The sequence below is a fragment of the Alternaria arbusti genome (genome assembly GCF_024043155.1).
Source record: "Alternaria arbusti strain BMP 1465 chromosome Unknown scaffold_17, whole genome shotgun sequence".
NCBI classification, from domain to species: domain Eukaryota; kingdom Fungi; phylum Ascomycota; class Dothideomycetes; order Pleosporales; family Pleosporaceae; genus Alternaria; species Alternaria arbusti.
This window is the reverse complement of record NW_026249957.1, coordinates 244,116-266,913: the sequence shown is the minus strand read 5'-3', so window position 1 is coordinate 266,913 and position 22,798 is coordinate 244,116. Positions and strand designations below refer to the sequence as shown.

Below are 22,798 nucleotides of genomic sequence, written 5' to 3'. Positions count from 1 at the left end.
ATGGGGGCGGAAATGGAACATGGAGCCTGCTTGCGACTTTGTGGGCTTTGTGGAGGTAGTGACATACCATCGTGGACATGGGCCTGTGGAGGCGGCGCGTGCATGGTGCCGTTTTTTCCGCGGGTCCGATGGTCAAGCCTTTTTTTTTGCTTCTAGAGATGAGGAGCTTGACGTCAAGCTTGTGAAAGCCCAGTCTTGCGATCGCTTTGGCTAGACAGTCAACGATGGAGTTGAAACTTGGATGCTCAAAGAATGAATTGGGGTATCGAATTTGCTATTGTGGAAATATACATGTGGGTCAATGTTCGCTTTAGGTGTGGATAGCGAGTCAGAAGACGGCTCGTTCATCTTTCCGCCTCTTGTATTATCTAGGGTCTAGCATGACTTAGCGACTAGCCATGCTGGCTCTCCTGGCCTCGAGGACAGCATCCTCGTGCGTAGGTGGGCCCTCGTAGTTCTTCTTTCCCCAGACGAAGTACCAGATGGTTGAGATGACAACGACGGCGGCAAGGACGACGGAAGCGTAGTTCATGGACGCAGGCGTAACTTCGCGGAAAGTGGGCATGCAGAACAGAGGGGTTGCAAGGGCAGACCAGGCTGTTTGTTGTTAGCGATTGCGCGACGACAGTGGAGTAGAGATGTAACATACCAAGGGCAACGACGTTGCAGAACGTGCCGAGCATGCCGAGATGGAACTGGCCTTCCTTGACTTGCTTACGTCCAGTCATGAGCGAGACAAAGATAGGAGCAGCGTAACTCAATGTCAAGCAAATGACACCAACACCGGAGAAGGCGTTGAAAGCGGCGGCAGCACCGAAGTAGATGAGACCGAGAGCGATCTGGACCACCATGCTGAGCATCATGGCGTTGACTGGGACATCGAGGTTGGTGTTGACGACCCTCCACAGCTTGTAGCCGGGAATGGCACCGTCACGAGAGAAGGCCCAGGTAGCGCGAGACGCAGCTGTCGTGCAGCCGATACCGCAAAGCAGACCGAGGACGAGGAGGGGAACAAGAAGTCCGATGGCACCAGCGGAGGACCCTACGGCTTCCTTGATGATGACAGGCGTAGGCTGGCCGGACAAAAGACCTGCGAGCATGGCTTGGTCGGGCAGTACGAAGACGAGAGGGATAAGAAAGACGAGGCCGGCAACGGTGTTGAACGCGACGGTCGCGACCATGGCCTTGGGGACCTGAGTGGCAGGTTCGCGAACTTCTTCGCACATGCTACGAACGTGTTAGCGTTTGGACAATTGTTGTTAAGAGTTACCGCTTGTAGACACGTATAATGTCGCGATGGAGTGTGTTGCTTGGGATGTCGCTTAGGAAATGTCGCATGGGATAGTCGCTTGGGAAAGTGCATTGGGCAAGGAAAATCTGCTGCAAGTTGCTTGGGCAGAGTAGGGGAGGCTCACGAGATGATCATTCCGGTCGATGAAGTCGCGTAGGCTGCGTGCAGTAGTCCGACCATGAAAGACCATCCTGGGATCCATCCGGAGTTGGAGGGGTCGAATTCAGTGAAGACGTATTCGGCGCTGTGGCGACCATTTTTCGCAATGGCAAGGATGCAGACGATAATGGCAATCACACCAGCAAAGGTCCAGAAGATGGCAAAAGTCTAGTTATCTGTAAGTAACACATCCGGTAGCCGTTTGGGGGGAATCTCACATCCAACCATGGTAGGTATTTGTTTCCAAAGGCAGACACGGCGTTGCAAAGGAGTGTGATGCCAAGGAAGATGAGGAAGACCTGGTAGGGTGATCCTGCCATGATACCAACACCAGGTTCGCTTTCGTAGACATTGACGCATGCCACAAGGAACAGCGCGGTAGCAAAGTTGACGGATAGAGTAATGGTAATGTTGCCAACTACGAAACACCAGCCACAGATCCACGAAGCGATTTTCCGATAGGCGGGCGGCGTGATCATGAAGGTCTGGTAGTAGACACCACCACTGGTCGGGTAGACACTGGTGATCTCACCAAGGGATGCGGCGACTGCGAGAATGATAAGCGATACGGCGAGCCATCCCCAGATGATGTTGGTGGGACCTCCGCCAACTACAGGGTAGTAGAGGGTGGTAGCCAAGCCATAAGGGACGGAAGCCAGGACAAAGGACATGAAGGCCACCTGGAGAGTGGATCTTGATCGAATCAGTTCCGACTTGTAGCCCATGGCAGCCAGAAGGTTGTCGGCATCGGCGGGAACGACATCGTCTCCGGATCCAGAGTAGGTGTTGCCCAGCTTGGTCTCTTTCTCGGGCGCGCCGTTGCGCAGAGAGTGGTCGTGCTCAGCGGCATACGCATCTGACTGCGTGCCATACCTGTAGTCGGACATGAGGGGCGTGTCGCTTTGGTCCTGGGTCTGGGGGCCTGAGAGAGAAGGAGAGTTGGGGAGTTGTCGCAAAGCAAAGCTCTGGGACATGTCCCCAGCGGCGGATCAGCGCAGGCTTTGAAGGGCTGCAGAGGCACGTCAGTCGGCGCATGGTCCAGGCCCGCTAGCCAGCATGTAGACAAGTCGCCTTAGACTACCCACCCGAATTTCAGATGGCAACAGACGCGGAGCTTGGCGGGCCAATTGCTGGTGGAGGGTGGCCGGATAGGGCTGTTTTACTGCGCCGAGAAAATCACCGACTGAGTGGGAACTACAGTCTAATGCATCCGCGTTCCGTCGCCTAGGTGTTGAGGTTTTTTCTAGAAGTGGGCCAGAAGCTGAGCCGCCGTGTGCCGACGAGCAGCCGGCGATGAAAGGACCCTGACGTGGTCTTTGGAGGTGCGCACGTTGCTGAGCCTCACTGGGCTGTTGCAGAGTTTGCAGGGCAATCGCAGTGAACGCGTGGGGTGATGTTACTTCCATTGCCAGACGATGGCTTGCGCGCCAATGGGGGTCGCCGATGGCTCGAGATTGGCGTCGTAGCGGGCGTCCAGCGGGCGTCCATCTCGGCACACGATCCATATTCGTGGGTAGAGTCCGGGGCGCTGGTCGCGTGTGCATAACGCGCTGGAAAACACATGGGAGGCGTTTGCGGAGGCAGCCCAGATATCGAGATAGGGGTGAATGGAGATGTCAGTGTCGGCATGCCAGAGTGGAGTCGGCTTTTGATGCTGCAACTGCCCAGCGCCTTCCCCTCGCTCCTTCGCTCCTTCCGTTGACGACGCGCCCTAACATGTCGCATGCGGCAGTAGCGGACCCAGATGCCCAAACTTGGCAGTATGAGGCGTTCCATGGCCAGCATAAAATGGCGATAATGGGCGTCTGGAGCAGCGCCAGCCTTGCGCCGAATGCTGTGTAACTGTGTCGCCATGCATCACGAGATTGTAGCCCTTGAGGAGCATCAGCAGCCCCTCCCCATCCACGGATTTACCTTCGCAGCCTCCACCACCCACAACCTGACAGCGTACAAGACCACCTCGACTCGTGAAGAGCTCCACTCGCGCATCCACGATGCAACGATAATAATTACTACCACCATTAAGCTTGATGCCGAAACATTGCGCCCCAGTGTTACTCCGAACCTCCGCTACATTGCCATATCCGCGACCGGAACAGACCCTGTGGACCTGGACGCCTGCCGGGCCCGCAATATTCGCGTTACAAACTGCCCGGGGGCAAACCTCGACGCGGTTTCGGAACATGCCATAAGTCTGTACTTCGCATCCAGAAGGCGCACCGTCTTGCTGGATCGCATCACTCGTGCGCACCCCAGCGAATGGAAGACGGCGGGTAGCGTGAAGGACCACATGCGCCTGCCGGACGGCATGCCTCCGATGACCTGCAAAGATGAGGTTATTGGCGTTATCGGCTATGGGGGCATCGGTAGGTCTTCATATCCTAATCAGGATGAGAAGTCCTGCGCTGACACAGCGTGATAGGCAAGCGAATAGCTGCGCTAGGGCAAGCATTGGGCATGCGCGTACTTATCGCGAGTCGAAAGACACCAGCGACGCCCCCCGTAGACACCGGGCTCCCAGCCCCTGACGCCTCTGACGACCGCATACCCTTTGACGATGTGCTCCGCAACTCCACAGTCCTCGTCCTAGCTCTACCGCGAACCCCCGAGACGCTCAACCTCATCTCTACTCCCGAGCTCGAGAAGATGCATCCGTATACCGTCATAATCAACGTTGCGAGAGGCGGCATAGTACACGAAGCTGCTGTAGTGCAAGCCCTGAAGCAGAGGCGCATAGCCGGCTATGCGACCGACGTATACCAGGTGGAACCACTCGGTGGGCCTGCCGATACTCCGTTGCTGGAGGAAGACGTAAAGGACCTCAACATTACCCTGAGTCCGCATGTGGCATGGTTTTCGACAACGTCGATCAAGAACCTTGGTGAGATATTGAAGGCGACTGTAGAGGGCATGGTGAGCGGCAACGAGATCAATGCCATTCTGTAAACGGAAGATATCGCAAATGGAGGAACCCCGAACACGAGCACACATGCTCTCGTGGGGTACCTCCGTCATCAACATTGACGTCCAAAATCCAGTGAGAGTTGCAAGCACGTCTAACACCTGGCCATATCCACAGCAAAGGCTCTTGCGTTTCTACCAATATCCTCAGCTCAGCCATGCCCGACCATACTATGTGAGCGTATGGTCGTATCAATGCAAAAATCCCAAAGGTATGCGGTTTGCTTAAGTGCGGTGCGTGGTTCCGTACATGTTTTCTTCTCTTTTCACTTTCACTTCAAAACGTGTGTTTTCACCGCGCGTGGTACTTTCGGTTCGTTTGACGTGCTCCGCTCCACACGCGTTCCGATGGATGCCAATTCGCTACCGTTCTTCTCACACTGAGCGCCCACTCGGAGCATGCCAAACGGTCGAAAAAGTCTTCAAAATTGGTACGAGCGTCTCCTGTCACCTCTCGTTGTGCGACAGGCTGAGTCTGTCAGGCCTTGGCACTGCAACCGTCCCCTTCGTATGAGACCCTTCGCACGAGAGCGACCTCCCGCACGCGCTACCTTCCCCGTCCAGACACGCGACAGTCCGACCGATGCCCCCAACTTGTGGATAAGTTCAGCCTATGCTAACAGCATAGACCCCAGTGCGCGACATGGCTTCGTCAGGCGAGCGCTCTCACGACTGGTCCTTCGACGGTTTTTACACCAATCAAGATGATCAATGGAGCGTCCATTACCTTTTCCCTAAGATCGGCAAGAAAGCCAGTGAAGCATTCGTCCAATTCCTTCAGGATCGGGGCATAACAACGCCTACGCTAGACGATAGCGTCGAGCAATATCTCAAGCTGCAAACGACGCTCTGGAAGAAGCCCTCTCGCGTTGCAAAGCCAGGCCATCAGTCTTTGAGGTTTAAGAGTGCTGCCCAAAGCTTTCGCTGGAGCTATGATCAGGTTCTCGCTGAGCATGCAGAGGTTGTCTCACAGGTCCTCGAAGGAAGAGGATCCGGAACACGATATCAAACAATGTGCGACGTCATCTTCATCCTCAATGACAATTCCAAGAAACCCTGCGGCAACCCCTCCTGTCCTACTACAGAGAGAAAGGTCACTGGACAAGTTCAATCCTCTCGTGTCGTCACACTCGAGCCGCTACTTGACTGGGGAACTGTTGAGCCGGCCTCAGACATCATTGTAGCTGCCGGTAGGATCTTCCCATTTCGCCGTAGTGGACCACGGATGAAGGATCCGTTGTGGACACAGGTGGTTAGGAAGCTGGTGCCTCAGCAGCTACCCACCTACTGTCTGGGCTGCATCGAAGAACTTGTTGACAGACATGCGGAGGTGCGTCTCGTCGAACATTTTGTATATGTATGTTACGACCGACATTCCCATACCATGACAATCTTGTCGCATGAATGAAAGCATCTACTGACTTTGTCTACAAGGGGCCTGTCGGTCAACCTCAAGGAGCTGAACACTTCCATTCCCTAATACGGCCTATTCGGCGCCCTACATCGAAGGAAGATTTGTACGATCTGAGGGAGGGTGGCGGCTTGAGGGACGATTGGAGCGCTGAAGGGCTGGCCTGCTCAACTACTGGCTCGCTATATCTCGATGGCGCCCCATACGAAATTCCACATACAAAGCCCGTTGATTACACGTCCTATCACAGTCTCAGCATCTTCCCTACGCTCAAGGATCGCGAGGCCTCATGGACAAGTGCGTACAATGTTCTCTTCGTTGGGAACACAAGGAGCGCTGGTGAACCGCTTTCTCCACAGTGCTCTCCACGCTCTTTCACAACTCCGCTGGATTCAACTAGTTTCAACTGTGTCTACTCCCCACTCCCATCCTTGGGCTTCCCTTACAACACTCCGCCGCTGACTCCTGATAACCCAAAGACGCGCATCTACGTCCATCGAGATCCTGAGTCTGTACAACACGAAGATTACGAAAAGCTCGGCAGCAAGACACTGCTACCAGACAGTATCCCGGATTTCGGCAGTGGTAGTCGCAGGTTCGGTCGCGATATCGATACTAACGCTGTCCGCGGCTTCTTCACCGATCACCGCGTACGGCGAGAAAACATGGCCAGAGCGAAGGGCACCGACATCCGCAACTTCTTTACGGTGATCAATCCCGAGGGCCCGTCGACACCTCAACGCACGGTCAAGACCAAGAACGTTGATGGCAACGATACGGACCTGAGCGATGTACCGTCCGACATATCAGAACAGGAATATGACCCATTCGGACCGGGCGGCGAGTATACGCCTGTGAAGGGCAAAACAGCGTCGAACAAGAAAACGCCAAGCCCTCCGACAAAGCCCGCAGGCAAGAAACACTCACCAAGGGCGCCCATGTACCGCAAACGCGACCCAGCCGCCGATAATACCGTCCCATTTGGGGTCACCAAAGAAGCCTTCGAAACCCACCTCCAGCATCTTCCCGCCAAAACCGACCTAATCTGCTCTTGCCGCAAACCCGCTCGCACTAACGAGGTCCAGATCACACAGTGTATGAACAAGGACTGCAGAGTGCGCTGGTACCACAAGGACTGTCTCGATAGAATTGGCAAGTTGAAAGCTAGACACGGAACGTACTTCTGCGAGCAGTGCCAAAACGAGAAGTACTATACAGATCTATCTCGGGCGAACGGATGGAGTACGAAGAGACTGGTGCAGAATGAGATTGGAATGTCGTTTACGGGACAAGGGATGGCGGGCACGTTTGGTAATACCGGCGACTTCCAAGCTACGGAAAATCCGTATGGTTTTGGGACGTCGGCTTCAAGTGCGCTATCTCCATCGGCTGAACCTTTCGTCCCGAACAGTGCGGCGGCGTTGAGTCGTCTTGCTGTGGGCTCCGAGCCTTCTCTTGGCCTGGCGACTTCGCGGCCGTATTTCGTGAACGAAGCTTATACTCGTGGACAGGAGCATGCGCGCATTGCGGACGAAGACTATGAGCATGCACGACTGTATGGATGTTACCCTGAGAGGTGGGATGAGGATGGTAATGACGGCGATGACGAGGACGGTTACGGTGAAGATGAAGATGAGGAGATGGATCAGACATCATAGGAGAGCTTCATGGAGATGGTTGGATATACGGTTCACACATACGACGCGAGTCGCTGCCTCCGAGTTGTACCTGACGCCTGAACTACACGCCTGAGTTGTACAATATGGATATACTGTGTCAGTAGGAATCATGACGAGAACATTCAATGTCATTCTCTGCGTGATGCCAGATTCACGGACATGCATTTTGCGAGATGGTAGACAAACGAGATATCAGATGTCAAGCGCGTCCGGACGAAAAGCGGGGGAGCTGCGAATGGCGTCATGCATACCACGCGACAATGACGCGACATCAACCGGCCGTACCCGCTTTGGATGTAAGGTTGCGGAAATGGCGGAATGCAAAGTTATTCCGCTGTTTGATATATGAAACGGATACGAATTCGCTGTTTTGAGTAAGCATCTGATTGCTCACCGTTCATCGTGCTGACAACCCAAATCCTTCAAAGTCGCGTACCGTACTGACCTATCATGGCCACCTCACAAAAGCGCATCGGCCTTATTGGCCTGTCTGCTAAAGGGTATAACTGCATTGTTCCTGAACTGATGAGCATCGGTAGTTGACACAACACCAGATCCTGGGCATCGAAGTCCCATCTTCCCTACCTCCAACGCTCTCCGCACTATGCTATCACCGCCCTTCAGAACAGCTCTCTCACTTCAGCTCAGGCTTCCGCCAAACAGTACTCTCTAGACTCCGTATCCACCCACGACTCTCCCAGCTCAGTCGCCCAGGATCCCAACGTAGACATCATTGCTGTTAGCGTCAACGTGCCCCAACACTATGATCTCATCCGTCCGGCTTTGGAAGCGGGAAAAGATGTTTTTTGCGAATGGCCTTTGGCTCGCAACGAGAAAGAAGCAGAAGAACTGACGGCCTTGGCTAAAGAAAAGGGTGTCAGGACCATGGTGGGCTTGCAAGCACGCCAGAACCCATCAATTCTGAAAGCGAAGGAGATTGTTGAGTCGGGGAAGCTGGGCAAGATTTTGGGGACGACGATGTTCGGCCATGTGAGTTCTCATGTCTATCATTCTGAAACTGAATGGAAAGCATATGGTCTATGGGATGAACAAGCTTGCTAACGCAGAAAACAACAGGGCATGATATTCGGTGGCACAACTATGCCCTCTTACACGTACATGCACCCCGTGGAAAACGGCGCAAACATCCTCACTATCCCCTTCGGCCACGCCGTTGACGCTCTATGCTACGTCTTTTCCAGCGAACTACGCTCCATTTCCGCTGTGCTGTCGAACAGATACCCCGAGCTCGAGCTTGTAGACGAGAACTACAAGCCCCTTGGAGAAAAGAAGGCGAAGACCTCTCACGACTTCGTCTCCATAACCGCAGAACTCATCAACGGCGGCGGTAACGTCGACGTGACATATGCGCCAGGTTTTTCACGCACCGGACGGGACTTTTACTGGGAGATCATCGGATCCGAGGGTACGCTCGTGTTGGAAGGACCGAACGGACATGTGCAGATGTTCCAGCCTACAGTCAAAATTGCCCTGGGCCAAGAGGGATTGAAAGATGTTGAGGTGGAGAAGGCTGAAGACCCTTCGTTCAATGTGGGTAGGGCTTGGGATGCATGGGCTGGAGAGGGCAAGGGTAGTGTTACGACTTGGGAGGAGGCTGTCGTGAGGCATAAGATGATTGAGGCGATTTATCGGAGTGCGGAGAAGGGAACGAAGGAGGACTATGTGTGAGCGGCCACATCAGAGGCACATACACAGGTATGTTGAAAGGTTGACCAGAAGGAGAAGTTCCCCAATGTACACAATCAAAGTACCCTCGCGAAAAGACCCCTTGGGCTCGAGCGCGAAAGACAGAGAAGGAGAAGTTGATAAAATCGGGACAAACAAATAGAGTTTAGCGTCAAAATCCTCGGCTACATCCCGGCTCAACACCTTCATCGCATCCCCTCAACCGTCACCATTCCTCCATCGCCAAAACCTTTGCAACCCTCCAAAGAGCCTCAAGCACCATGCGTACTAATTCCCATCCCCAGGAATTCTCGATCTTAGATGCCCCCCGCCCCACAATGCCAGACCTACGGCCCGCCAAGCCAGCGCTTGCCTCGCTTCCACTTTTCGTTACGTTATAGTTAACAAGGCCGCACGAGCGATCCAGTGAACTTAGTCAGGCATGTTATGAACCGTGATGTCAGCGAGAGTCAGGTTTTTGTCTGCACCTCGCATGGTGACCGCCGAGCAAAATGGGGCGAGCTTGTTGTTGGTCTCGCATACTCCACTCAACTACCAAGCTCCAGACAACATCGGTTTCTTGGGCTTGGTGCTTGTGAAAGCTTGTGTTCTGAGAAGTTCTTTCGGCTCATGCGAATTCTGAGCTCTGGGCTCTCATTGTGAGAAGAACTAAAGGAAGTTTCTCGGGCAAAAGGCGCGTGCCGTTGCGGATAGCTGCATCTAAGCGTCTGGTTACGTGAGTCGCACTCGAGCTACAACAGCATATTACCTGTGATTGGATCTGGGAAGGTGTGTGAAGGTGTGTGTAAGCATTGGGTGACTGCTGCTTAGTCGCACCCTCGCCTCCAACAACCCCGACGTATAAGCCAGACCCGGCAACGCTAGGTCCGTCTTAGCCGTGGCCTCTCCTCCATCATGGCTTCTCCAACACCGACTTCGACATCTTCGACAAGTCTGAGCTCGCAGACGACTGAAGAAAAACGGGATCATCGACCGAACCAGGATATATCAGGAGCATCTACACCACCGCCCACCTCAAAGTCCGATCCTACATTCATCACCTGGACCTCACCAACAGACCCATCCAACCCCTTCAACTTCTCCCCGTCGAAGAAATGGCGGACTACCCTTCTAGCCTGCACCGTGACCTTCGTCGTCCAAGTCTCAGGCACAATGCTCACATCCGCCGCCGAGCAAATCAACACCAGCTTCGACGTCAGCGATGAAGCATTTCCTCACTCGTACTGGCCGGTGTTGAGTTGGAACCTAGGAGGTGCCGCAGCACCACTACTAGGACTGCCCCTAATGGAGAACTTTGGTGTGCGGTGGAGTTATATGGCCATCTACGCGGTATTGATCATCTTCATCATTCCACAGGCGTTGGCGAAGAACTTCGCGACGTTGATTGTAACGAGGATTATCACGGGGTCGTGCTCGGGCGTACTTGCGAATATCACGTCGGGGATTGTAAGCGATATCTGGAGGGATGGGAGGGCGAAGAGTTTCGGGACGTCGCTTTACATCTTCGCATTGCTTGCGGGGCTTAATATGGGGCCGGTGTTTGGTAGTTTGGTTGTTCAGTATACGACTTGGCGATGGTAAGACATGCTCTGGTTGTTGTTTGGGACTCTAGCTAATCTGGATATAGGATCTTCCTGAGTCAAATCATCTTCTACAGCGCTCTGATGCCGGTACTGTTCTTTCTCCTTCCTGAAGTTCGACCGGATGTCATCCTCACTCAGCGTGCGCGTCATGTTCGCGCGAAGGCGGGCAAAGAGGTATATGCCCAGGCTGAGAAAGAGCACACGAGTTTTGGCGAAATTCTCAAAGAGACGCTCGTTCGACCAACGCGTATGCTGTGTACCGAAGGTGTAGTCCTTTCCTTTGGATTATGGAGCGCTTTCTGCATCGGCACAGCCTTCATGTTCACGCAGTCCATCGTACAAGTCTTCTCAGAACTATACGGCTGGTCTTTCTTCGGCACAGGCCTCGTGCAATGCGCCGTCGTAATCGGGGAGCTCATTGGCCTCTTCGCATCTCTAATCCAAGACCGCATCTACTTCGCATCTGCGAAACGCAACACTGAAACCCCAGGGAAGCCGATCCCAGAAGCGCGACTTTATCTCAGCATCCCAGCTTCCTTCATCGGTCTGAGTGGTGGATTGTTCTACTTCGCCTGGACGTCCTACTCTTCCATCCCGTGGATTGTACCCAGTATATCGCTCGGTTTCGTTGGCTTCGGTATGTTCTGCAGTACAGCGGGAGTAACGACGTATGTGGTTGATGCGTATGCGAAGTATGCTGCGAGTGCTATCGCGGGCATTGCGTTTCTGGAGAACTTTATGGCGGCTTTCTTGCCGCTTGCGACGCAGAGTATGTATCGTACGTTGGGATTTAATTGGGCGAGTAGTCTTTTGGGGTTTATCGCGTTGGCGTTGAGTTTCATTCCGTTGATTTTGTTGAGGTTTGGGAAGAGCATACGTGGGAAGAGTCCGTTTATGAGTGAAGCGGGGTACGAAGACTGAGTACGCTCAAACTTTTAGTTGATGGGAAAGGAGAACACATGATACAAGAGATATCTTTGCATAATGAACATGCTCATGTAAGACGTGTGAGTAGAAGTGCATATATGCCTTGGTTGAGAGACGTGTTGCAGTGGTGTGAAGCAAAAGCCCACATGCGGAGAACGATTGGCGTACCAGACGGACCAGACGCGACACCTTCACTTCATCGCCGGAGCCAGCGCAATTGCAGAGAACCTCAGGTCTCCCCCTTTCTCAGACTCAATCCTCATCAAACGTCCAATACCCTTCTCCAACGCAGCCGGACTAAGCACATCCTCATCCTCCCCCAACACACCCCGATCAAGCGGACCCATGCGACCGCCTTCAAGCTCCCACAGGTGCCCATCTTTCGCCTTGACGAAAGCCACGAAATGCTGACCGGTATGCGCCTCCTCGATCACTGCAGGTGGGGCAGAATCTCCCAGTTTCACGGCGTCTGCGTGAGCCTTCTCGAACGCGTCGGAGTCTTCGAGCACTCTCGCGCGCTCCCAGATGGGCTTTGGTAGCGCGTCTTCGCGCATCTTGGCTAGTGTCGAAGAGGGCTGGATGTGCTGTGCCGCGTCGCTGTTGAGAAGACAGTGCACCAGGCCTATGCTGCCGCAAGCGTTTCCTATGGTCTGCTTGAACCATATGACGGGTTCGGCGTCGCCTTTACCCTCATACTCGGTCTTGTCCTTGTCTTCTGTTGTTCGGGCCTCGTCCCAGGTTGGTGTCAGAGGAATGATGACAAGTAGTGCTACCGCTGGTCGCGGGATGAAGCTCAACATGTCGGAGTCAGTGAGTGAGTAGATGTCGTAGAAAGAGAGCGCTGTCGTGTCCAGACCGAGGTCTTGAGCCAGGTGGTTCATGACCTCTGGGTTGTTCTCGAGGACGTTCCACATCTTCTTCGGCATCTTCTGCGGGGTCTCTTGCGACATTTTGAAGGGAGTTGTGGTTGTTCAGAGATGCTGGGGGTTGAGTTGGGCTGGCTGGTGTTTAGTAGACTTCAGGTGTGGACAGGTTAGCCTTGATGAATATGCTGCTTCCCAGGCAGCGATCAGACGCGTCACAACGGCATTCAGTGACAGGCAGCCATGCAGGTACGCTGCAGGTAAGTGGAAGGGCGTACAGGGCGGACAAAGGTGGGGAAGGATCAGGCCCGCCAAATCGGGAAAGGCCCCGCGCTAACCCTGAGTTAGGCGCGGCTGGCGGGGCATCATTCAATCCCCGCGGTGGCAGCATCCCATCGAAGTTCAGACAACGCATCATCTCACAAACTTTACGTATGAAACTGCCTTGTGGGTACGTGATGTATTCCTATAGTTGAACGATGTTCTGCCGCAGTCATCCATTGGCGCGGACCTCCGATCAACCTGTAGGGCATGCATGTTGCCCTTGTGCCATCCGCCGGCTCTCCGCAGTAGTGAAGTCCAGCGCTTACATTTGAGCCTCTTCATCCATCACACATATTTATATAACTAACTTAGAGTCTCTCGGCGTATCTAAGCCCACCTTTGCCTGAAGAAGCAGCGAAAAAGACACTTAATCCTACCTCACCATTCCAGAGTCCCACTTTCGAGCTCACCATGGACGACGAAGCCCGACAAGCAATGGCAAGCATGAAGATGCCACGCCGACCCATCAATTTCGTTTCTGCGAAACAAGGCGAGATACTCAAACTAGGCCAAATTACTTGCAGAGTCATGGAAGATGGATCGCGAACAGACAACCGCATAGGCTCCGCAGAGTTCACACTGCCTCCCAACACACCTGGGCCACCAGCACACTGGCATGAGATGCACGACGAGACATTCCTCGTTACGAAAGGAATGGTTCGGGTACGTCTCTATCTTCCCTTCATCCCATCCTGCTTTACCAGATCAAACAGCTAACTCTCCTCACAGTTCCACGCTCCTGACGGCGCCATACAAGATGCCTACGTCGGCGACTATGTTACCGTACCCATCCGCGCACCCCACACCTTCTCGAACCCTACAAACGAAGAGTCCAAGTTCTTCAACACGTATACCCCCGCGTTTTACATCGATTACTTCAAGACCCTGGCTGAGATAAGTAAGACGGATGAGAAGATGATGAAGGAAAAGAACATTGAAGTCATGGCGCGGTATGCGACACTGCCTGCAAAGGAGATGATGGAGGAGAAGAAGTAAAGGCTGAGAACAGCTTCTCTGGAATGATATAAGAATAGTGCTAGGAATACAATCATGCGCATGCGGTACGCAGGAAAAGGCTACAAACAGACGCCGGAGCTATCAACACAATGAAGAAGTCTCCGCCCAAACACCGCCAGGGCCAGCCCAGCGCAACGTCTCAAATCACAGTCGTATCCCCCTCCTCATCCACTCTACAGATACTGCACTCCTGATACAACTTTGCGCAAAACTCCCTCACCGTCATATCAGCACCCATATCAATCCCAATAAGATGGTTCTTCATGCAATACCACACCCACTGCCCACCGCTCGCCTCATCTCTCCTCAAGTAGTTCTCGCCCGGGCTCCACGTATCCAAACTGAATGTTATGCCAGTGAGCTGCGGCCCCCGCGGCACGGTGTCAGAGTACTCCGTGCCGAGCATCTTGAGTGATTGAGAAGCGTGGTACCAGATCCAAAGCGGGTTCCAGAGGGGATCACCGAGAGCTTTGGCGTCGAGAGTAAAGGTCTTGACGTTGGACATGTGTTTGAGTTGCTCGCGCATGCGGCGGCCGAGCGTCCAGGATGAGGATGTCATGGAGCGCGGGTCTGTGACGCCGAGCATGGAGGATGTTGTGACGAGCTTGAGGGAGCAGTTTTGCACTTTGGAGAGCAGATCGGGCGAGATGTTCCATACTCGGTTGTCTTGTGTTGATGGCGCTGGGAATGCTGATGGAGGGGTGCTGGTGGCGGGCTTGTATGTCTGGGGCGTGACGCTGAAGTGGAAGGTCTTGCGCTTGCAGATCATATCCATGTATTCTGAGTACACTTGCTTGTTCGCTAGGAATATCCATTTACTCTCGTGTCGCACAGGCGATGATGTGGATGTGGATGTCCAGCGCGCGGGTCGCATCCAGTTCAGCGTCGAGCGCTGGATTTCGTTGCGCGCTGGTGGCGGGTAGATGGGGTCGTCAAGGAAATGCTCGTACACCATGTCCCGCAGCTCTTGTGGTAGGTCCAGGAACCGGAACGGCTTCTTGTTTTGGTATTGCATCTTGCGGTACTTTCTGAAAGCGAAGACGCATAGTAGGGGAAGTAACAATGCGAGGAGGGTTATCCAGCCCTTTAGCTCAACGCCAGCAATATTGTATTCCGCAAGCCATGGCTGCCAGCGCGACAGCTCGCTCGTCTTTTTCGATGCGGATGCCATGACGATGCTCATGGTAAAGTGTGGGGTGCCGTGTAATTGAGCGTGCCTAGCACGCTAGCGGAATACGTGCGGATGCGAGGAACACGATGGTGCCAGGGGCGCTGTCCAGCTTCCCTCACACAACGGAAACAGCGCGGGACTACGGGTATCGCGCGATGCTGAAACAATAGTCCTGCCTTCGTATACGGCAGTATCCAATCGCCGAAGCGTTCTGATCGGTCAGACGACAACTCCGAAGGGTGCCGCGTTGTTCGGCCGCTCGCACAAAGGGATCGTGCGCACACACGCGTGATGCAAGACTGCGCGATGAGTCGAAATGAGTTGAGGGGTGGAGGTGCAAACAAGGGAGGTTGTGGAGGAATGCGCGAGGGGGAGATTCGCAGCTGAGTAAGATAATCAATACTGATGCCTTGCGGATACGACTGATGAGGCAACCTGAAACGGGTCGCCTTGCGCCGCAGCTGCTAACAACGACATCGCCACGTTGACACCATCGTTAGGTGGTACCGCGTCAGACATCCATCATCTCCGTACCTGACGCACATGTTCGATCATAGGTCGCGCATATCAACGACGAGAACAGGAAAGGCACTTATTCGAAGACGCGCACGATGGGCTTTGTGTACGTAGAATCTCGTTATTCTGTTAATGCCTGGTTCAATGCACCTTGGAGGAATGTGTATGCTACCTAACACGATGCAAGTCGTTCGACAAGACTTCCAGTGAGTACTTCTTAGGTGTCTCTTAGTGCCATCTCGAAGACGGCTATGTCCGACGCTCGATTAGCGACTGAATGCCGGCACGCACCCTACTGTCGATCACTCCTTCCTTACCACCACTGCCACACCGATAGTCTCGAGGAAGCGAACTTCTGCAGACTGCTCAAGACGCTGCTTGAATCCCACACCATCGCCGTATCCGACCCAACACACAACCTCAACTCGTTCCAGGTCTGGAAAGTCGGTCTTCGTCAGCTCTTTTAACCAGCTCGCGAGCTTTGACTTGCGGTCCCCGTCATCTGGCCCTGGAGACCTAGGATGGGTGATGACTAGAGTTCGAATGCGACGAGGTAACAGCTGAGACGGACCGGATCCAGCGAGACGCTGGAAGTCGTGACTATCCACCAGGCCACACTCAGCAATCTGTATTCGTCGTAGCTGTTCAAACTCACGAACGTCCAAGCGAACAGTTGTAGTGTCTCCGAAACGCACAGGCTCTGAGTAGGTGAATATCAGATTCTCAATGGAGCGTCCGTGATCGAGTAATGTCTGCACGATGTGGAAGGGGAATGACCCCGTGTTCCCTAAGTCGGTACCGCCAAAGTGGTCTTCACCACTCCGAGGAAATCTGTGATCACCCCCGTTCGACAGATAAGAACCCAAAGTCAATGTATGGACATTTGGGAGATGATCGAGGATAGTTATCGCTTCCAGGAAGCAGTTTTCGTGAGTTCCATCTTCGACTTCGATGATGAGAGTTGTGATATTGGCGGCTTCGGCGTAAGGTGACGGTACCTTTACGTCTGCCCCAGTACCTATGCACAGGGTGTGCAGTGTAGGTAATGTAGCGATCGCCCAGTCCAGCTTGCCATGAGAAACATATATAGATGTAAGCTTCCAAAAGCAGGGTAGGTTCGTAAGCTTTTCCAGACGCATCGGGAGCCGTTCAAAGACACCCTTGTCGCGTCTGCTGTTTGAGATATCGTAACAGCCGAACTCACAGTTGCAGAGATATTCGTCCAGAGCGGTGATGGTCAAAGAACGTAACTCGGTGAGGCAGCTGAGAAGTTTGCACGCTAGCTTCTTCTCTTCGACTTTGTACCTACGAACTCCGAACCTCATACTTTGAGGGACGAACGGTGCAGTGACGTAGAATAGTTCCGGGTATAAGACCGGTTTCGACTGTGGCATAAACCATAAGTCTCTGACCTTGGTCGCCAGATGAGGCTTCTGTTGGATAGTCCGGAGAAACATGGCAATAGCAGACTTGTTGGGACAACCGTTGTAAACGTACACTGCTTCCAGATCTTCTTCGGCTGGACGAAGATCGACGAAGCGGTAGAGTACATCCTGTGCGGCTTCCGGGTAGCGCTTAGAGATGCGCGCCAAGGAGCACAGGCTCTGGTAGTCCAGGCTCTCCGCAACTTGTATCAGGATCTCGACGGCGCATCTGTCGATATGGCATTTGCCGGGCATCGGAATCGAAGGGTCCTGGATCGTGAGCATCCTGAGTGCGCTGGGAAGACCGGCGGTAGGTGGTGAGATCGCTGATACCTCGCCATTCGAAACTAGGTACAGGAGCGCCATCGTCGTCGAATCGGCCGGGCAGACGATTGATAGACTGGCTGTGTGAGCAGTTCGGTTGTGGGGAGAGGGAAGACGCGCTAGAGGTGACAAACGCAAGAGCACGACCCAGAAAGGAAGGAGCGTCTGTGCGCCTTCTTCACCTTCACCGTGACTTTAAGCAAGAGCCGAGCAACAAGCACATAACCAGATTGAGGTGGGAGGGGTATCATTTCTATTTACAGTCTGGGTTGAGTTGAATGTTATCAGTGTGGAAGAGTGATTACTTCACCACGGTAGATGTTCCGAAATCATTCCGAGAGAGGAGAGTGTAGCCACGAGCCATATCCGACCGAACCCATCTTTAATGCTTCTTTATGCCGTATCGGATCTCCAGCACACGGACTTGTCGTGAAATATCCTCTAACTCTTCAGTCTGAGCTTGAGTTTGCTCTTTCATCTTTTGAGTTTGCTCTTCAATCTTTCGAGTTTGCTCTTTGATCTCTTTGATTTCATCAATCAACTTCTGTTGCTCTTCTAAAAGTCTCCGGTGCTGGTTGCGCATAGCCAGGATCAACGGAATAGGCATGTTCCAAGGTTGCATTTCTTTGGTTTTGAAACGTTAAGCGGATTCTTGTGGGTCAGTAATGCCTAAGACCAGAGGTGAAGTACTCACTGACAATATTTCTGGGGTGTGGGAATAAGGAGTGTAAAATACTTCCTAGCAGTAGCCTCTTATACGTATAGGCGATAGGCCATGAAGAGATCTGTTACAGAGTGTGACTTTGCAAAAATTTCCAGTCTCTCTCTGATTGCGCTGCTGCCTACGAATTATTCAGGGTTCGCGACATGCTAACCATGGTACAAAATCACCGGAGTTGCGATCAAACCCCTTTGCGGACCTCAGAACGGAAACCACCACGGAAAAGTCACATCATGAAATCTCTATAAAGATAATGCGTTCATTTCTTAAACATTAGAAACTACCAAACTATTAGGTATTATCCTCAACAATTACTTCTTCCCCCTATTACTATCCCGAGGAAGGCTTAGTATCCAAGCTGACCCCTAACAGCACCAGCAACAAACTGCGCAGTGTGAGAGTCAGTGAAGAAGCCCTTGGGGTTAGCTACAATCTGCTTGACATGGAAGCCATCAGCCTGGTCCTTCTTGGTAGTCGGGTTGATAACGCCAACGGTGAAGGGACCCTTGAGGCAGCCAACGGAAGTGCGGCGGTCATCAGGGCCGGTAGGGTTGGGGAAGGCCTGCGAGATATGTGTTAGTAATCGTCTCAAGTATGCAGACTGCAAGAGGAAAAGGAGGTAAACTTACAAGTCTGGGTGGTCCAGCCTTGCCCTTGACAGCCTCGTGGATGTGGGTCGCAGTGAGCGCAGGGGACTGGTAGTCTCCAGTGACACCGCTGAGGGTGATGTTGTAGCAGATGGTGTTCTCAGCGATGTTGATGCCGTATTTGAAGAGGCCCTTGGCGCCGGGCTGACCGGGTGCAGGTGCGCCCGTGTTGGCGATGACCTGGTCGGGTGTGGCCTTGACAACGTATTCGGCGTCGAAGTAGAAGAGCTTCTCGTTCTTCTTCCAGCCGTTGTCCTTAGCGTTCCATTTGGCGTCAAAGTCCTTCTTGCAGTCGGTCTTGTAGTCGTGCTTGCCGGCAGTGGGAGCGGCGAAGGCAAGGGGAGCGGAGATGAGAGCGAGGAGGGCGGGGGTGGTGAAATGCATGTTGGATGTTGTGTAAGTAGCGGAAGCTGTAGAATGGTATGTAGATGTAGTGAGGAGGATGAGAGATGCTGATGAGAAATAAATGAAGTTATCCTGTGCGGTCCTTTATACACATACGGCTCTCCACTTCACCATCAGAGCTCAACTTCATTTCCTCTTGCCCTGGTCCGATGACATCGGTGGACGACGCACTGCAAGCATGGATCGGTGGTAAAGACTCTTGGAGATGGACACTGGTGTCTTGGTGAAATCTTCAACGTAGGTTTCGCCAAGTCAACAGTATGATTTGAGATCATTTCCGCCATGGCCGAGCCCGTACATGCGATGTAAGGCGTGACCCGCGGTATGGGTAGTGGTCTTGGTATCTCCATTTTGCTGACAAGAACTTAGACGGAAGGAGTGAACCCCGATGCGAGGCTGCCGTCTGCATGAATCTGGCCAACGAGAGTTGGGCCCATTAGAAACCTAGCATGCGTGCCCAATGAGCACAGCGCTCGAACGAGCCGTAGAAGACGCCGTCCACCGTCTTGGTAACGGAAGATCCCATACTTTTGCAAGGCGAGCTTGCATCCATCAAGCCCACGATCGCCCCCAAGATATCGCCTAGCTATCTTGGTGCGGGTAGAGTAAGATCCGTAGTCTTACCCCAGCTCCTGATCGGGCTTACTCCTTCACCAAGTCTTCCTTTTTGAGCCATGATCTACCTACCCGCGTGGCTGTGCTGACTGAAAGGGACTACGTGCCCAAGGCGCTAGCCCGCGTAGGCTTCAATGTCGACCAAACGTACTCGTAAGGCGCTATCGTTTCCCCAGAGAATTGAAATAGACCTTCGGGTCTCGATTGATCTTGACGTTGGTGTCCGCAGCGGAGAAGTTTAGTGAACTTCTTAGGTACTCTTGGCTGCAGCGCCGTGGGTGCCCTGGAAGGATGCCACCCATCACTGAGTTGTCCGATGTGGTGGATCAATGTTGGTCTTCATCGCAATCTGCTGTAATGCCGTGCATGGTTGGTGAACTGTCAGACTTTAGTTGTGATGTTCAGGAAGAAGAAGCTCCCGGTGCTTCCAGCTGACAGAATGACATCACCAGTGGACAAATGCCAAGACCCACCCGATAGCGGCCTGATCTCCGCCTTCCTCCACACTTTCCGCGCACTACCGAGTTGTCAAGCCGGGCTCGGATCTCTAGCAGCACGACGGGTCAAACGCCCAGCCAGCGTTGTTTATGGTTTCAAGTAATCACCTCCAAGGAATCAAAAATATGTCGGCGAGCAGTCTGTTTATGTGTCTATTTCTTGGTACTTTAAGTTCAGCTCGGGCTTAGGATGCTGGGTAACTGAGCCGAGTCATCCGCTACTCTACAAAACCTCCAAATCCGCCTGACTAACGAACCATGTACCGTTGTTGGTATCAATAGTCAAGTTCGTCTGCACCGTCTTTCCACCCTTCAAACTTCCACTCTCTACCATACCACCAGCGACAGGCCTCTGCAGCCTATTCTCTCCACTCTTGACCGTAAAGTTGGCAATGGGAATCTCCCAGCCGTTGCGCGTAACAACAGTCGGCAAGCCGAAGAAGTTGGCGGTCATCTCGTCGTGGGTAAAGTGCAGCTCAAAGTAGCCACGGTAGTAAAGGTCCTGCCACTGGAGCTCAGCGTTGGAGGACTGGATGATGGAAGAGTAGTTGTTGGCGGTTGCGAGCGTAATGTTCGCGCCGTAGGGGCAGGGGGATGTGACTGCTGAGCCGGCGAACTCGACACCGATGCTGCCGGCGCCGGTGCTGGAGTCGTAGTCCTTCTCGTCGAGCCAGATGAGGTCGCTGACCCATGAAGCGTGGCTGTCACCTGCGAGGAAGATGTTGTTGTTGATGTTGTTGCTGTACAAGTGGTTGAGCGTGCGGTTCTTGTTCGATTGGTAGCCGTCCCAGGCATCATAGTTCAGCGGGTTGTCTTCTCCATAGGCCGCGGATTGGTTGACGCGCGAGAAGACGATTTGAGATCCGACGATACGCCATGTTGTGCCACGCTCGGAAGACTCGGAAAGACTGCGGTAGAACCAGTTCTCTTGCCGGGAGCCCATCAGGGAGCGGCCAGCATCATTGGAGATGTCGTGAACGTAGTCGGTGTTCCAGTAGAGATCGGTGATGGAACGATCATATTGACGGGTGTCGAGCATCATCAAGTCAACGAGCTTTCCGATGGAGAACGAACGCCAAATGCGCAGATTGTCGTCCATGTCGACTTGACGAATGGGCATCCACTCGAAGTAAGCGCGAACAGCGTTCATCTTGCGCTGGTCGACTGAGACACCACCGTCGCGGAGGAAAGAGTCTTCAGTGTTGTTGAGCTCAGACATGCCGTCACGGTAAGTGTTGTCAGCAACCTCGTGATCGTCCCAAACAGGAATCCAAGGGAATTGCTCATGGCTAGCAATGAGATCAAGGTCGGTACGGTAAGTCGCGAGCCTCTTACGGTAGTCGTAAAGAGTGAAGATCTCACGGTCTGGCTGAGGAATGCGGCCAAGCGAGTTGCCCCAGCCGTAATCTCCATTCTTGTATTCGTAGATGTAGTCACCGAGATGAACGACGTAATCAACAGAGTCCTGGTTCCACGATTAGCTCAGTAGAAAATATGACCAGTCTTCAGCACGCACCTTGCGAACGGTGTTTCCGTAGGCGTTGAAGAAACCAAATGGGTAATTGGCACAGCTGTACACGGCAATGCTAACATCCGTGATATCGTCGTCCGCGTTTGGCGTAGTCTTTGTACGTCCAAGCGGACTCTTGTTCTCCGAGCCACACACGTTGAACTGGTAGTAGTAGTTGGTGTACGGCTTCAAGTTCTTCGCCTCGACTTTGACGGTAAAGTCTACATCAGAGCTCGTGAATACCTTTCCAGAGTCGACGACCGTGGAGCAATTCTTGTTATCGTAGACCTTGTATTCTACGCATACTGGCGCCTTGGAAACTTGAACGTACTTCTCGTTGTCGTGGTCGAAAAGAGGTGCATAGCCGGTGACCGTGACATTGGACTGCGAATTGTCGCTTTGAGGAGCGACGCGGGTCCAGAGGATGACGCTGTTGGGGTATGGGTCACCTGAAGCGACGCCATGGGTGAAGTTCAAGCTGGAGGCGGCATAGCTGCTTGCTGGATCGTTCCTCTTGACAACCTTGTGGATTGAGACACCCAGGGCAGGGTGGTGCTCCGAAGGCGAGCGGTAGTTGATGTTCTTCGACCAGCTAGCGCTGACGATAGATGCCAATGGCAGCAACGAAAGGTATTGAAGCTTCATATTGACAAACGGCTGCTGGAGGACGCCGATCGAACTTGCCAGCCCAAAGCTACCGGCTCTCCGGGCCTTTTTGTAGCTTTCGAGAAGATTGAGCCATTTTCAAGCTTCAGGACTCCAGGCAAGCTACGCCTGTACGTTTCTGCGTCTCTACTGCGTCATGCCTGCAGGAACAGACGTTCACGGAATGCAACATCCCAATCACAGCTCGTGGAGGGACCATGCTGCCATGTCGGTAGCCTTGACACGGGATGGTGGGATTAACGGTAGCGGGGCGAGCATCGAAATGTAGGAAAGTTGAAGATGCAACCTAGTAGTTAGTCGTCATCAGCAGAAATACAGCAGTTCTGATTTGCTGCGTTCCCGGGCTATAGTTGAGATGCAGTACGGCGCGACGCACATGT

General features: G+C 53.3%; 11 protein-coding genes across 11 annotated transcripts; 5 read left to right on the top strand and 6 right to left on the bottom strand.

The window, feature by feature from the left end:
* Nucleotides 1-385: 385 nt before the first annotated feature.
* Nucleotides 386-2,337, bottom strand: J4E86_009454 (uncharacterized protein; the record flags this gene model as incomplete). Its single annotated transcript, XM_051449960.1, has 4 exons — nt 386-597; nt 650-1,227; nt 1,416-1,618; nt 1,669-2,337. The coding sequence occupies 4 exons, from the start codon at nt 2,335-2,337 to the stop codon at nt 386-388; spliced, it is 1,662 nt and encodes a 553-aa protein (XP_051298805.1).
* Nucleotides 2,338-3,281: 944 nt separating this feature from the next.
* Nucleotides 3,282-4,396, top strand: J4E86_009453 (uncharacterized protein; the record flags this gene model as incomplete). The annotated part of the gene is made up of 2 exons (XM_051449959.1): nt 3,282-3,816; nt 3,873-4,396. 2 exons carry the CDS (start codon nt 3,282-3,284, stop codon nt 4,394-4,396), a joined length of 1,059 nt encoding a protein of 352 aa, XP_051298804.1.
* A 658-nt stretch (nt 4,397-5,054) lies between these two features.
* On the top strand, nt 5,055-7,480 carry J4E86_009452 (uncharacterized protein; the record flags this gene model as incomplete). Its single annotated transcript, XM_051449958.1, has 2 exons — nt 5,055-5,768; nt 5,846-7,480. 2 exons carry the CDS (start codon nt 5,055-5,057, stop codon nt 7,478-7,480), a joined length of 2,349 nt encoding a protein of 782 aa, XP_051298803.1.
* A 471-nt stretch (nt 7,481-7,951) lies between these two features.
* J4E86_009451 (uncharacterized protein) lies at nt 7,952-9,190 on the top strand (the record flags this gene model as incomplete). Its single annotated transcript, XM_051449957.1, has 3 exons — nt 7,952-8,001; nt 8,056-8,491; nt 8,579-9,190. 3 exons carry the CDS (start codon nt 7,952-7,954, stop codon nt 9,188-9,190), a joined length of 1,098 nt encoding a protein of 365 aa, XP_051298802.1.
* Nucleotides 9,191-10,102: 912 nt separating this feature from the next.
* On the top strand, nt 10,103-11,712 carry J4E86_009450 (uncharacterized protein; the record flags this gene model as incomplete). Its single annotated transcript, XM_051449956.1, has 2 exons — nt 10,103-10,785; nt 10,836-11,712. 2 exons carry the CDS (start codon nt 10,103-10,105, stop codon nt 11,710-11,712), a joined length of 1,560 nt encoding a protein of 519 aa, XP_051298801.1.
* A 197-nt stretch (nt 11,713-11,909) lies between these two features.
* Nucleotides 11,910-12,668, bottom strand: J4E86_009449 (uncharacterized protein; the record flags this gene model as incomplete). Its single annotated transcript, XM_051449955.1, has 1 exon — nt 11,910-12,668. The coding sequence occupies one exon, from the start codon at nt 12,666-12,668 to the stop codon at nt 11,910-11,912; it is 759 nt and encodes a 252-aa protein (XP_051298800.1).
* Nucleotides 12,669-13,316: 648 nt separating this feature from the next.
* J4E86_009448 (uncharacterized protein) lies at nt 13,317-13,901 on the top strand (the record flags this gene model as incomplete). Its single annotated transcript, XM_051449954.1, has 2 exons — nt 13,317-13,568; nt 13,635-13,901. The coding sequence occupies 2 exons, from the start codon at nt 13,317-13,319 to the stop codon at nt 13,899-13,901; spliced, it is 519 nt and encodes a 172-aa protein (XP_051298799.1).
* Nucleotides 13,902-14,061: 160 nt separating this feature from the next.
* Nucleotides 14,062-15,105, bottom strand: J4E86_009447 (uncharacterized protein; the record flags this gene model as incomplete). Its single annotated transcript, XM_051449953.1, has 1 exon — nt 14,062-15,105. The coding sequence occupies one exon, from the start codon at nt 15,103-15,105 to the stop codon at nt 14,062-14,064; it is 1,044 nt and encodes a 347-aa protein (XP_051298798.1).
* Nucleotides 15,106-15,911: 806 nt separating this feature from the next.
* On the bottom strand, nt 15,912-17,399 carry J4E86_009446 (uncharacterized protein; the record flags this gene model as incomplete). The annotated part of the gene is made up of 1 exon (XM_051449952.1): nt 15,912-17,399. The coding sequence occupies one exon, from the start codon at nt 17,397-17,399 to the stop codon at nt 15,912-15,914; it is 1,488 nt and encodes a 495-aa protein (XP_051298797.1).
* Nucleotides 17,400-18,424: 1,025 nt separating this feature from the next.
* Nucleotides 18,425-19,109, bottom strand: J4E86_009445 (uncharacterized protein; the record flags this gene model as incomplete). Its single annotated transcript, XM_051449951.1, has 2 exons — nt 18,425-18,640; nt 18,708-19,109. The coding sequence occupies 2 exons, from the start codon at nt 19,107-19,109 to the stop codon at nt 18,425-18,427; spliced, it is 618 nt and encodes a 205-aa protein (XP_051298796.1).
* A 1,356-nt stretch (nt 19,110-20,465) lies between these two features.
* Nucleotides 20,466-22,397, bottom strand: J4E86_009444 (uncharacterized protein; the record flags this gene model as incomplete). The annotated part of the gene is made up of 2 exons (XM_051449950.1): nt 20,466-21,707; nt 21,759-22,397. The coding sequence occupies 2 exons, from the start codon at nt 22,395-22,397 to the stop codon at nt 20,466-20,468; spliced, it is 1,881 nt and encodes a 626-aa protein (XP_051298795.1).
* Between the last annotated feature and the right edge of the window lie 401 nt (nt 22,398-22,798).